The sequence below is a fragment of the Arachis duranensis genome, chromosome 1 (genome assembly GCF_000817695.3).
Source record: "Arachis duranensis cultivar V14167 chromosome 1, aradu.V14167.gnm2.J7QH, whole genome shotgun sequence".
Lineage (NCBI taxonomy): Eukaryota > Viridiplantae > Streptophyta > Magnoliopsida > Fabales > Fabaceae > Arachis > Arachis duranensis.
This window is the reverse complement of record NC_029772.3, coordinates 95,675,721-95,688,503: the sequence shown is the minus strand read 5'-3', so window position 1 is coordinate 95,688,503 and position 12,783 is coordinate 95,675,721. Positions and strand designations below refer to the sequence as shown.

At 37.2% G+C, this 12,783-nt stretch overlaps 4 protein-coding genes across 7 annotated transcripts; 2 read left to right on the top strand and 2 right to left on the bottom strand.

Moving 5' to 3' along the window:
* Positions 1 to 629: 629 nt before the first annotated feature.
* Positions 630 to 2,488, bottom strand: LOC107464406 (pentatricopeptide repeat-containing protein At4g22760). 2 transcript variants are annotated; one of them, XM_052258176.1, is made up of 2 exons: positions 2,091 to 2,488; positions 630 to 2,012 (listed from the first exon to the last, which is right to left on the bottom strand). In XM_052258176.1, the coding sequence occupies exons 1-2, from the start codon at positions 2,439 to 2,441 to the stop codon at positions 717 to 719; spliced, it is 1,647 nt and encodes a 548-aa protein (XP_052114136.1). In that variant the 5' UTR covers positions 2,442 to 2,488; the 3' UTR covers positions 630 to 716. The 2 variants fall into 2 exon arrangements, with proteins under 2 accessions (XP_052114136.1, XP_015938806.1); XM_016083320.3 differs by having other exon boundaries at positions 630 to 2,488.
* Positions 2,489 to 3,409: 921 nt separating this feature from the next.
* Positions 3,410 to 7,411, top strand: LOC107464500 (acyl-CoA-binding domain-containing protein 6). The gene is made up of 17 exons (XM_052251657.1): positions 3,410 to 3,715; positions 3,805 to 3,883; positions 3,970 to 4,116; positions 4,213 to 4,290; positions 4,393 to 4,497; positions 4,612 to 4,678; positions 4,758 to 4,819; positions 4,938 to 5,077; positions 5,156 to 5,282; positions 5,385 to 5,499; positions 5,594 to 5,682; positions 5,799 to 5,882; positions 5,965 to 6,028; positions 6,092 to 6,252; positions 6,363 to 6,866; positions 6,960 to 7,019; positions 7,098 to 7,411. The coding sequence occupies exons 1-17, from the start codon at positions 3,678 to 3,680 to the stop codon at positions 7,179 to 7,181; spliced, it is 2,004 nt and encodes a 667-aa protein (XP_052107617.1). The 5' UTR covers positions 3,410 to 3,677; the 3' UTR covers positions 7,182 to 7,411.
* A 71-nt stretch (positions 7,412 to 7,482) lies between these two features.
* LOC107464489 (uncharacterized) lies at positions 7,483 to 12,577 on the bottom strand. The gene is made up of 2 exons (XM_016083414.2): positions 12,182 to 12,577; positions 7,483 to 8,396 (listed from the first exon to the last, which is right to left on the bottom strand). Exons 1-2 carry the CDS (start codon positions 12,503 to 12,505, stop codon positions 7,548 to 7,550), a joined length of 1,173 nt encoding a protein of 390 aa, XP_015938900.2. The 5' UTR covers positions 12,506 to 12,577; the 3' UTR covers positions 7,483 to 7,547.
* On the top strand, positions 8,926 to 10,981 carry LOC127739753 (uncharacterized). Of its 3 annotated transcripts, XR_008007192.1 has the most exons (6): positions 8,938 to 9,058; positions 9,129 to 9,170; positions 9,282 to 10,045; positions 10,156 to 10,663; positions 10,757 to 10,816; positions 10,895 to 10,973. XR_008007192.1 is itself a non-coding variant. In XM_052259412.1 (4 exons), the coding sequence occupies exons 1-2, from the start codon at positions 9,854 to 9,856 to the stop codon at positions 10,603 to 10,605; spliced, it is 642 nt and encodes a 213-aa protein (XP_052115372.1). In that variant the 5' UTR covers positions 9,185 to 9,853; the 3' UTR covers positions 10,606 to 10,663; positions 10,757 to 10,816; positions 10,895 to 10,981. The 3 variants fall into 3 exon arrangements, 1 of the variants encoding a protein (XP_052115372.1); XR_008007188.1 differs by having other exon boundaries at positions 8,926 to 9,170; XM_052259412.1 differs by lacking the exons at positions 8,938 to 9,058; positions 9,129 to 9,170 and having other exon boundaries at positions 9,185 to 10,045; positions 10,895 to 10,981.
* Positions 12,578 to 12,783: the final 206 nt, after the last annotated feature.

Here is a 12,783-nt window from a genome sequence, read left to right as displayed (position 1 = left end):
ATAAATGTAACATGATCCTTTTCTGTCACATCATCAAATAATCAAATAATACAGAGCTTAGATAAAAGAATAAAAGACAAAAGGGATTATTTTTTTTATTAAAATAAAGCAGCTAACACTATGGAGCGCATGTCAATATGTCATCAAGTTAAAAGAGGAAAATGTAGTTTGATCAGAGATTTAACACTGTATGCTAAATATCTTTAGGAATTGTAATCTGGTGAATACACTATCTCTATGAAAAGGATAGGCAAGAACATTGGTGATAAAGTTAAAAAAGTAATGCTTATCAGTTCTATTTATAGTCTAATACTTTTAACTTTGTGAGTCATCATCATCACTACTACTCTTTCTCACTTCACTATATATTCAAGAGATTTGCCATGTCTACGTAAGAAATCCCTTCTCTTATGCGATACCTACTCATGTAGCACCATGGACTCTGTGGTTTTTATTTCTACTTACTTTTCAATGCATGCAATACAACAAGTTCCAAAAAAAAAAATCTTTCCAACCTAGCTAGTCATCATTTCAATAACTAGCTTTCTTCCAAATAAATTTGATTTCCAAGGGATGAAAAAGAAAATGGAGAAAAAACCATAATCAGTATCTGATTAATTAGGATTAATTTAATATATGATTTACATGTACATATTTACTAATGGAAAAAAAAAATGGCATGTAAAAAACAGAAACAGCTAATTATGTAAGTAAAATTAGATTTTCCAACTACAACCAGGTACCTTGGTGATCTTTCCTTCCTCACTCATTCTAAACTTCTTGGCATCATCCCATTTTCCAACAGCAGCATATATGCTAGAAAGGAGAGAACAATAACCAGCTACATCACTTTCCAGCTTAATGCAGTGCTGAACAGCTATTTCCCCAAGCTCCACATTGTTATGTACTCTGCATGCAAGAAGAAGAGCTCCCCAAACACTAGCATTTGGTTGCATTGACATGTTTGTTATAAGATTATAAGCTTCATTTAACCATCCTGCTCTCCCTAATAGATCAACCATGATTCCATAATGATCAAGTGAAGGCACAACTCCATTTTCCTTCATGGAGTTAAAGCACTGGTAACCTTCTTCGACCAAACCGGCATGATTATAAGCGGTAAGGAGTCCAGTGTAAATCGCTAAATTCGGCCGAATACAGTCCTCAAGCATCTGTTCATATAACTTGATTGCATCAGATGACCTTCCATTGATTCCACATCCGTAGATCATTGCAGAGTATGCAACCAAATCCCTCTGTTTCAGACCATGAAATAGCTCATATGCCCGGTCGATGCTTCCACACTTCGCATACAAGTCAATTAGAGCAGTAATCAAGTGATCATCCAATACAATTCCAAAGTCACTCATGTGTAACTCAATCCAACACCAATATTCTAGATCTGCCAATTGTGAACATGCTGATATGGCACTGGCCAAAGTCATCTTATCTGGATTCACATAGATTTCTGGTTTAATCATCTCACTGAAAAGTTCAAGGGCCTCCTTGGGTCTACTGTTTTGAGCATAACAGGCTATCATAGCATTATACAAAAGCAAATCCTTTTTATTCATCTTATCAAAGAGCTTTCGAGCAGACTCAACATCCCCACTCTTTGAATAACCAGCAATCATTGTTATCCAAGACACATTGTTTCGCATCGGCATTGCATTGAAAAATTCTCTTGCTGACACTATGCTTCCACAGACAACAAAACCACCGATCATTGTGTTCCAGGAGGCCAAGTTTCTCTCTGGCATTTGTTGAAACAAAGAATAGGCCGAATCCATATCTCCGGATTTGGCATATCCTGAGACCATCGAATTCCAAGATATAACATCTTTCTTAGGAATCTCTTCAAAAAATTCCTGAGCCTTGCCTAAGTTACCAGCTTTCAGATACCCAGACAGCATAGAGTTCCAAGAAACCACATTTCTGTCAGACATTTCATCAAACAGTTTGCGTGCAGTCCCCACATCACCGATTTTCGAGTACAAGTCAAGAAGGGCTGTCTGCACATAAACACAAGCATTAAACCCAAGAACATGAACCTGTCCATGAATTGATACACCATGAAACCCATCCTGAACCTTAGCACATGACTTAAGCGCAGAGGACATAGCATGTGAAGTTGGACACAAGCCAATCCTCTGCATTTGAACATAGAGAGAAATTGCTTCCATGAATGGACCGTTTTGGGAGAAGAAGCGAATCATACATCCCCATGAGAAGGAATCAGGGTTGCGCATACGGTGAAGAACAACGTGGACATAGCGTGCCAGAGTTTTGTAGTTGGTTACATTCCAGAGAAGAATGTGATGGATGAGGAGTTGTTCAAGATGGAAAAGTCCATTGATCAGTATGTGAGCATGGATCTCTTTTGCTTGTTTCAGAGTTGAACACTTTTTCAATAAGGTTGTTAATTTGGGAGTTCCCACCATTAAACTTTTCTAAATTATGTTGCTAAAGAATCAAGAAAAGAATGAAACTGTAGGCACTGCTTGATTGTTGATGCAATTATTGAGACGGATTTTATGTCATGGAAAAGAAGAGAAACTAAAAAGAGAAAAAATTAACCGTATAATAATATATATATAATATTTCTATAATTAAGTATACATAAAGTACTCTTTAAGTACTTTTGTATATATTACTACAATAAAAAGTTATGCATCTTAATTTCTATTTATATGCAGTAAATTATTGGTTAGTAAAGTATTTAAATAGATCAAAGATTTTTAATAGACAAATTTTTTTTATTGTCTATAAACTAATCTTTAATCTATTCCATAAAATAGAAAAAGAAAAAATATATTAAGATCATAGTCATGAGAATTGGATAAAATTGACCGATTTAAATAAAAGAATTAATTGACAATAAATTGATTAATCGATCGTATTGGTATAATTTTCTAGTGATTATTTAATTTATAATAATAAAGTATAAAAAAATATTTTTTAATATATATTATATTCATTTTAATTCTGATTAAATCTCACTTAAACATTTAAACTCTTAATTTGATCGCTTTAATAACCAATTTCGATTTTTTTTGCAATGCAGTGCAAACTAATATGGAAATATATCCAATTTATTAGCCCTAAAATTGAATGATGAGAGGAAAGGACAGCTCCAATTATAGAGCAAGCAAATAGCAACCATGCCCATGACAATGACTCAGCAGAATACAATACTTACAAACCTGGAGAAAAGTTGATAGTGACAAAGACGAGCAATTTATTCATTTAAGTATTAAAAAACCTCAGTTTTTCACAAAAAGTAATATCGTTTTAAATGAAAAAAAAAATATTTTATCATTTATTTTTTATTACTCATTAGATAATCTTTCAAAAAAATACACAAAAATTCGTTTATTGTTTACTGGTGCATTTGTTTTTGTGTCCCACATGATTAATATACAATTATTGATTAGGAAGTGAAGTGAAGTGAATCCATATTGTGCGGAAGAAAATAGTGACCTCACTGCTATGAGTTTTTGTCTCATCGTGCTACTTGCTTTATCAATTAATACTCATTTATTAAATTAAACAATGTTGTTCATCCACCATAACCATAACCATAACCCTTAACAACCAGCAATCATTTTCTCTTTGTTTTCCTTCTTCACTTGCTGGTTGCCACTTGCCTCATCAGAAGAAACAAATCCTTTTTCGAAATGTTCGGTTTCTCTCGTCGCCGTACCAAACTTGCCCGGTAAAACCCCTCTTTCTTTTCTCTTTGATTCTTTTGAAGTTTGCTTCAATTAATTAATGTGTTGAACTTGAACGTGTACTGTAATGTAGATTGAAGGTGCAGCTTTCTGACTCAACTCAGGGAATTAGGAGTCCCGTCAGGAACCCCAAACGAAATGGAACCACCAATGTAGTAATTTTCCTTTTACTTTTTCTTATGTAAGAAATGGTAGCAATATATAAAGTCTTAAGCTTGTTTGCTTTTATTCATTTCAGGGTGAAGGTGAAGGTGAAGGAGAAGAAGGAACAAGTGGTCATTCTGATGAGAATTATTGCCACACTTCATCTCAACCACAGTCAACCACCTCAGATAATTGGATGGTCTTGTCAATTGCAGGGGATAAACCAACTCCTAGATCCAATGTTTGTATTCTTCTTCTTCTTCTTCTTAGTGTATTTTGTGGAATTTTTGTTGTTAGGTACTAATTGAATTGAGGTATTATTATTCATTGTGAATAGCATGCAGCAGCTGTGGTTGGGAACAAGATGATAGTGGTTGGTGGCGAATCTGGAAATGGATTCTTAGATGATGTGCAGGTGTGAGTCTTGGAGATTGTTGATCAACATTGGCTAGTTAATGGGTTGTTTGTTGGTTTCTTCATATAACTGTTTTTTATTGCTATTTATCTCTATTATCAGGTGCTGAATTTCGACACATTTTCGTGGACCACAGCATCGTCGAAGCTTTACTTGTCGCCAAGCAGTCTGCCGCTGAAGATTCCAGCATGCAAGGGTCATTGTTTGGTAAATACGCCCTGTTAGCAGCATATTCTCACTAAGTGTTCTGCATTGAATGGATATATCATTAAAATTTTCTTGCTGCATCAATTCTCTCATAGTTGATGATAATTTGGGCAGGTTTCTTGGGGAAAAAAGGTACTTCTAATTGGAGGGAAGACAGATCCAGAAAGTGACAAGATTTCAGGTTCAGCTTTGTGCCCTTTACATCCAATTGATCTGTTCATGTTGTGTTATTGATCTAATTATATTTTTGATGTTTGTAGTATGGGCATTTGATACAGAGATTGAGTGCTGGTCACTAATGGAGGCAAAGGGAGACATACCGGTACCAATTTCTACTAATAATTATGCAAATACCCTGTGCATATCATGATTCATAACTGAATAAATATCTTCACAGAAATAACACTAGGCAGTACTGATAAAGATTTTATTCTTTGTAGGTTGCTCGAAGTGGTCATAGTGTTGTTATGGCAAACAGTGTTTTAATATTGTTTGGCGGCGAAGATGCAAAAAGAAGGAAACTGAATGATCTACATATGTTTGATCTCAAGTCCTTGACATGGCTTCCTCTTCACTACACGTATGTGTGTTTCAGGCTACTCTTGGACTTAAATGTGATTATATAGTCATAATCACTTTGCATAAATGTTACTTGCAGCGGAGCCGCTCCTTGTCCAAGATTCAACCATGTAGCTTCTCTTCATGATGACAAAATTTTATACATATTTGGAGGATCATCAAAATCCAGAACCTTAAATGACTTATATTCACTCAACTTTGAAACAGTGAGTCGAATGTCAAAGTCTCAAATGGAATTGATTCATTTCTGCTAGTGCAGATTAAATCTCATCCACTATATAATTTGATGAAAATGAATGCTTCTTCAGATGGCATGGTCAAGAGTGAAGATTCAAGGTTTCCATCCATCACCTAGAGCTGGTTGTTGTGGAGTTCTCTGTGGTACTAAATGGTATATTACAGGGGGTGGAAGCAAGAAAAAACGTATGTATAATTCTGGAACAGGTAGTCGTTCTTCATAATACCAAACTAAATCATAACACATTTTAGATAATTTGTTATTCTCTACATTTTGCAGGAGATGGAGAGACTTTGATATTTGATATCGTTAAAAGTGAATGGTCTGTGGCATTTACAGCACCTCCATCTTCAATCATTACCAGCAGGGTGGGTTACATTTATTGTTCCCATGCCATGTTTAGTTATCTTTTCTCTGTTATATTGAAATCCTCGTTTTGCGATTGATAATTTAACATTGTGCTTATAAGAACTTTGTATAGCAGGGTTTCAGTCTGGTATATGTGCAGCACAAGGAAAAGGACTTTCTTGTTGCATTTGGAGGGTCCAGAAAAGATCCAACAAATCAGGTCTGTCAAAAAGTATTAGGAAGTTAGTGTTTGATTTCAATTTTGTTGAACCTAATAACCTTTTTTCTTCTTAATTTAACAGGTGGAAGTGCTGATAATGGAAAAGAATGAATTGGCGCAGGGAAGACGATCAAGTCTGAGTAAAGGTCTAGCATCTATATTGGAAAATTATTCATCATCCAATAGATAGATTGGCCCCTCAAACTGATGATACCTCTCTGGTAGGAAATCCTTGTCAGAGTCCCTGGTTCAAGATTCTAATTTCCCACCTACCAATCTCTCTTCCCTTCCCAAGCAATTCGAGCTCGACAAAGAATACAATACAGATGTCAAGATTGACAAGAACTCTGATCAAGGTTCTTTCCCTCAGGTAAAACACATCTAAATATCATTAGTATTTATTATTCCAAAATATGTCTGATAAAAGTGGGGCGGGGGTAGATGAAACACGATAGTAGTTTAATTTGTCATACATTTCAGGTAGCAGATCAGAGAAGAAATGAAGTTGATTATGGTAATCATGGAGCGAAGATGAATGTGGAGGAAAAACAGTTATTGCTATCTGAAATTTTAAATCAGCAAAACCAAGGATTTGAAAACATCAGACTAGAAGGCGATGATGCTTCGTTTCTTGATAGCAATAAATTTGGATCTCTGTCTACTTCAGCTTTGTACCATTACTATGAAAGTAAAATGGCGGCTCTGATAAGGAAAAATGGAATTCTAGAGGGACAACTGGCGGCATCTCTCGCAAACAAAGAAGCCGCAGAGAAAAGCTTAGCATCTGCTATTAAAAGCCGGAACGAAATGGAGACAAAACTAGGCGAGGCACTGAAGGAGATGGAATCACTGAGAGAAAAGCTGGGGGGTTTAGAGTTAGCACAAGAAGAGGCTAACAACCTATCAAGCATGGTCCATTCGGATAATGTACGGCTCGAACACGATGTGGCCTTCCTCAAGGCTGTTTTAGATGATACACAAAAGGTACATAACATTAACCCACACTTTGATGGAAAAAGCACTTGGATCAATCATTTTATACAATAATGTAATCGGCTGATTGAGTTTTTGTTGTAGGAGCTGCACTCAACCAGAGGTGTGATTGCTGGAGAGAGAGCCAGGGCATTCCAACTACAGGTATAAATATAACTATTTGTATTGATTACTAGCCTTAGCTGTGTCATTCATAACATAACTTCCTTCTTGTACGCACAGTACGAAGTATTTCATCTCAAACAGAGATTGCAATCAGTGGAGAATCGAGAACCTACTCCAAGGAAACCTTTTCATCTGCAGTGAAGTGAAGTGGGTAGTTTAAGAGTAGTTATTAATAAACATTTAAATCAGTTAATGTGATCTTTATTTTCTTTAAACAATTTGTGATCTAGTGATATAGTGGGTAATAGTAACTGCCATTATGTTAAGGGGAATAAACTAACAGGTAGAGGAATGTAAAAATGGTATTTGTCTTTTTCTCTTATTTGATAAACGACTTAATAAATCAGAAATCCGCTTGTCCTTTTCTCTTATTTTATTTAACTAAAAATCCAATTCCAGTTGCCACCTTAAAAGTTCTGATATTGTTTATTGCTCCTGAATATTGAAAAGCTAATGAACTATAACCAGCAAAATGAATGCAAAATATCAAAGGAGAACTCATAGGCATCAAGACATCAATTTACTATCCATTACTGGAAGATTCATTTTCTCATGATACAGCGTCAATAAGTCGGGAGCATGATCCTTGTCACGATTAACATACTTCTTAAAAAACTCCTCTTCAGAAACATAATATGCAGAAGCATGCCTGCCACTCCTAATGACACCATTGGAGATAAGAATCTTCATGACAGCAGCCCTCGGAACAATCCTTTTGTCCAAATCCAGCGAGAGAAGAACCGGATTATTGGTTACTTCAGCAGGCTCCCAACCGAGTTCTTTGACAAAGAATCCAATGCAGGCCTCAATTTTCTGCACAGATTTGAGCATACAGAAAGGGTGCTTCACAAAAGCCTCACGAATGTTGTCATCAGTTAATCCAAAACTCTTGTACAACTCAACTTTCTTATCCCACATGGACTTTGGAAGAAACTTAGCATACAATGCAGCAACAAAATTAGACTTGTTGGGATCAACCCCCATTTTAATGACTTCATCTATTATACTGTTAAGGCGAACTTCAGAATTGAATACAAGCAAGCAAGGCCACTGGCGAATCAGCCATGACATGCTTATCTCACGGACTCCTAAATCAACCAACAAGTTAATATTTGGAAGCGTCCTGGAACAAGTTAAAATTTGGACAGCGCGTAAGATAGAAGCAACGGTCCTTTGTTCAGAACGAATGAAATTGTTCAAAAAATCGAAAGTGGGGATCAGGTGTTTCTCTAAGCTTCTTTTCAAGATTAGAGGGTTGCGCTCGATGAGGCAGGCAAGTTGCGATTTTGAAGCACCTTTGGAGATGAGGAACTCGAGCTTGGGCAAGATGGTCTCTGTGGGTTTGCTGGCGAGAACCTTGGGGGATCTCCGAATGACATTGTGAATCTGCAAATCTGAGAAACCGAAGCTCCTGAAGAGTGCGATGACTGAGTCGGGTTTCTCGGGACTCTTTAAAAGGACGTACTTCGAAGCACGAAGAGCGGAAGAGGAACCCACAATTGTTGACGAGGTAATTCACCGTAAAGGATTGTTTTTCCAGGGTTTTTGTGACTGTAGCGTAATTGGGAGCAGGGAATGGGGAAGAAGGTGAAGGGATCAGAAATGAGGTTGATGGGGTTCTTGTGATGACAGTAAGGTGGTACAAGAACAGGTTTTTGAGACAAGATCCCCGCATGAGTTCTAATTTTTTTGACAGAGTAAAATGGGAGAAGGGATAAACCCTAAATAGGGATTCAGGAGGAGAAGAAAAACGATTTATTAAGACGGGCTCGATCTAATAGTTAAAATATCGTGTGAAATTAGCACTTGCTGAGTTGGGCCCACAGCCTAAGGCCCAAGATGGCAAGATGAAGTCCAAAGGTGCAAGCTATCGAGGGGCATTCTTGTCCAATATGTTTGACCGATCTGGCCGCTGCTACCACGCTTACTGCACCGACTGCATCCGCCGTTGGAGTCACGTGCGCAGAGCGTGCCCTCTCTTCCAGAACCTTCCCGCAAGCACTTCGATGGCGTGCTAGGTATGCTAACAACAATTCAATTCAATTCAATTCAATTGACTGATATGATTTGGGAATTGTGGTTTTGTAGCATATACAATCAAAGGCTGAAACCAGATTATGCATCGCTAAGGTGTCTTGAGCCAGGATGCAAAGGCTTCTCTTTTTCTCCTTTCTCATTTTCAACTCTTAGTTGCAGTTACATTCTTACTGTCAATGAGTCTTTAACTGTTTAAATTTTCAGAATGGAACAAGAAGAGATGAAAAGGGAAATTCTACAATTGATTGAATCATGGATAATGAGGGAGCTACAAGAGAAGGCGATCTTCATGTTGGACCTCTTAGTCCATTCCTACATGATAAAGCCACCATCTTTTCGCATGAGCTAAGCTACTTGACTCTCTTGATTCTGACCAATTTTCAATTGGTAAGAGGGTTGTCACAACATGGATACCTACGATGAACAATTACTGTTGGTGATGATGCCTTCCCACAACTATGAATTATGATAACAAATCTCTTGGTGATGATGCTTATTCATGTTCCTTGTTGGTGTTGGTGCATGTTGCAAACTTTCAGTAGCATCCGAACTAGTGTACAACATTTGTATGATAATAATAATACTGTCAAACATTTAAAAAGAACATGTGTTGCTGATTCACGTCCAATTCAATCCGTTTCCTACGATGTCAAATGTAATTAGTTCAAGGTGCGTTGGTGTAAAAAGACCAGCCTTGTAAATAATATTTATGCACATTGACTGTATCATCTCTATTAAATGGTAATTTGTGTAGCCAAGCTGATAAATCTTTGTGCATGGACATGATAAATCTAGCATCTGCAATTGAACATGGTTCTGGTAGGAAATCTTTGTCAGAGTCCCTGGTTCAAGATTCTAATTTCCCACCTACCAATCTCTCTTCCCTTCCCAAGCAATTCGAGCTCGACAAAGAATACAATACAGATGTCAAGATTGACAAGAACTCTGGTCAAGGTTCTTTCCCTCAGGTAAAACACATCTAAACATCATTAGTATTTATTATTCCAAAATATGTCTGATAAAAGTGGGGCGGGGGTAGATGAAACACAATAGTAGTTTAATTTGTCATACATTTCAGGCAGCAGATCAGAGAAGAAATAAAGTTGATTATGGTAATCATGGAGCGAAGATGAATGTGGAGGAAAAACAGTTATTGCTATCTGAAATTTTAAATCAGCAAAACCAAGGATTTGAAAACATCAGACTAGAAAGCGATGATGCTTCATTTCTTGAAAGCAATAAATTCGGATCTGTGTCTACTTCAAGTTTGTACCATTACTATGAAAGTAAAATGGCGGCTCTGATAAGGAAAAATGGAATTCTAGAGGGACAACTGGCGGCTTCCCTCGCAAACAAAGAAGCCGCAGAGAAATGCTTAGCATCTGCTATTAAAAGCCGGAACGAAATGGAGACAAAACTAGGCGAGGCACTGAAGGAGATGGAATCACCGAGAGAAAAGCTGGGGGGTTTAGAGTTAGCACAAGAAGAGGCTAACAACCTATCAAGCATGCATGGTCCATTCGGATAATGTACGGCTCGAGCTCGATGTGGCCTTCCTCAAGGCTGTTTTAGATGATACACAAAAGGTACATAACATTAACCCACACTTTGATGGAAAAAGCACTTGGATCAATCATTTTATACAATAATGTAATCGGCTGATTGAGATTTTGTTGTAGGAGCTGCACTCAACCAGAGGTGTGATTGCTGGAGAGAGAGCCAGGGCATTCCAACTACAGGTATAAATATAACTATTTGTATTGATTACTAGCCTTAGCTGTATCATTCATAACATCACTTTCTTGTTGTACACACAGTATGAAGTATTTCATCTCAAACAGAGATTGCAATCAGTGGAGAATCGAGAACCTACTCCAAGGAAACCTTTTCATCTACAGTGAAGTGAAGTGGGTAGTTGAAGAGTAGTTACTAGTTAACCATTTAAATCAGTTAATGTGATCTTTATTTTTTTTTTTTAACAATTTGTGATCCAGTGATATAGTGGGTAATGGTAACTGCCATTATGTTAATGTGAATAAACTAACAGGTAGAGGAAATGTAAAAATGGTATTTGTCTTTTTCTCGTATTTTATTTAACTAAATCTAATTCCAGTTGCCACCTTAAAAGTTCTGATATTGTTTATTGCTCCTGAACATTGAAAAATTAATGAACTATAACCAGCAAAATGAATGCAAAATATCAAAGGAGAACTCATAGGCAACTAGACTGAAATTCAAAAAGGAATCCACAAAACTCAAGACATCAATTTACTATCCATTACTGCAATATTCATTTTCTCATGATACAGCTTCAATAAGTCGGGAGCATGATCCTTAGCACGATTAACATACTTCTTAAAGAAGTCCCCTTCAGAAACATAATATGCAGAAACATGCCTGCCACTCTTAATGACACCATTGGAGATAAGAATCTTCATGACAGCAGCCCTCGGAAGAACCCTTTTGTCCAAATCCAGCGAGAGAAGAACCGGATTATTGGTTACTTCAGTAGGCTTCCAACCGAGTTCTTTGACAAAGAGTCCAATGCAGGCCTCAATTTTCTGCACAGATTTGAGCATACAGAAAGGGTGCTTCACAAAAGCCTCACGAATGTTGTCATCAGTTAATCCAAAACTCTTGTACAACTCAACTTTCTTATCCCACATGGACTTTGGAAGAAACTTAGCATACAATGCAGCAACAAAATTAGACTTGTTGGGATCAACCCCCATTTTAATGACTTCATCTATTATACTGTTAAGGCGAACTTCAGAAGTGTATAGAATCAACCAAGGCCACTGGCGAATTAGCCATGACATGCTTGTCTCACGGACTCCTAAATCAACCAAGAAGTTAATATTTCGAAGCGTCCTAGAACAAGTTAAAATTTGGCCAGCGCGTACGATAGAAGCAACGGTCCTTTGTTCAGAACGAATGAAATTGTTCAAAAAATCGAAAGTGGGGATCAGGTGTTTCTCTAAGCTTCTTGTCAAGATTAGAGGGTTGAGCTCGATGAGGCGGGCAAGTTGCGATTTTGAAGCACCTTTTGAGATGAGGAACTCGAGCTTGGGCAAGATGGTCTCTTTGGGTTTGCTGGCGAGAACCTTGGGTGATCTCCGAATGACATTGTGAATCTGCAAATCTGAGAAACCGAAGCTCCTGAAGAGTGCGATGACTGAGTCGGGTTTCTCGGGACTCTTAAAAAGGACGTCTTTCGAAGCATGAAGAGCGGAATCTGGGAGGAACCCACAATTTTTCACGAGGTAATTCACCGTAAAGGATTGTTTTTCCAGGGTTTTTGTGACTGTGGCGTAATTGGGAGCACGGAATGGGGAAGATGGTGAAGGGATCAGAAATGAGGGTGATGAGGTTCTTGTGATGACAGTGAGATGGTACAAGAACAGGCTTTTGAGACAAGATCCCCGCATGAGTTCTAATTTTTTTGACAGATCGATGAGTGAGTAAAATGGGAGAAGAGATAAACCCTAAATTGGGACTCAGGAGGAGAAGAAAAACGAATTATTAAGACGGAATTAGGGTCCGTTTGGATAGTTTGGATAGGATCAAAAGTTTTTTTTTTAATTTATGAAAAGGTATAATTTCTAAAATTAGATTACAACTTTTTAAAAAATTATTTTAGTACTTATAAATAAGTTATGACTTCTCTTGTAATATTTTTTTTATTATTTTTATTTTAAAATAAGTA

Bases quoted from the DNA above. Each gene is read 5' to 3' on its own strand.
- LOC107464500 (XM_052251657.1), top strand. From the start codon at position 3,678: ATGTTCGGTTTCTCTCGTCGCCGTACCAAACTTGCCCG. The intron at 3,716-3,804 runs GTAAAACCCCTC...ACTGTAATGTAG, and splicing joins CGCCGTACCAAACTTGCCCG to ATTGAAGGTGCAGCTTTCTG. The intron at 5,883-5,964 runs GTCTGTCAAAAA...TTAATTTAACAG, and splicing joins GAAAAGATCCAACAAATCAG to GTGGAAGTGCTGATAATGGA.
- LOC107464489 (XM_016083414.2), bottom strand. From the start codon at position 12,505: ATGCGGGGATCTTGTCTCAAAAGCCTGTTCTTGTACCATCTCACTGTC. The intron at 8,397-12,181 runs GTTCTCGCCAGC...AGATCCCCCAAG, and splicing joins TCATTCGGAGATCACCCAAG to GTTCTCGCCAGCAAACCCAC.
- LOC107464406 (XM_016083320.3), bottom strand. From the start codon at position 2,441: ATGGTGGGAACTCCCAAATTAACAACCTTATTGAAAAAGTGTTCAACT.
- LOC127739753 (XM_052259412.1), top strand. From the start codon at position 9,854: ATGGACATGATAAATCTAGCATCTGCAATTGAACATGGTTCTGGTAGG. The intron at 10,046-10,155 runs GTAAAACACATC...CATACATTTCAG, and splicing joins GTCAAGGTTCTTTCCCTCAG to GCAGCAGATCAGAGAAGAAA.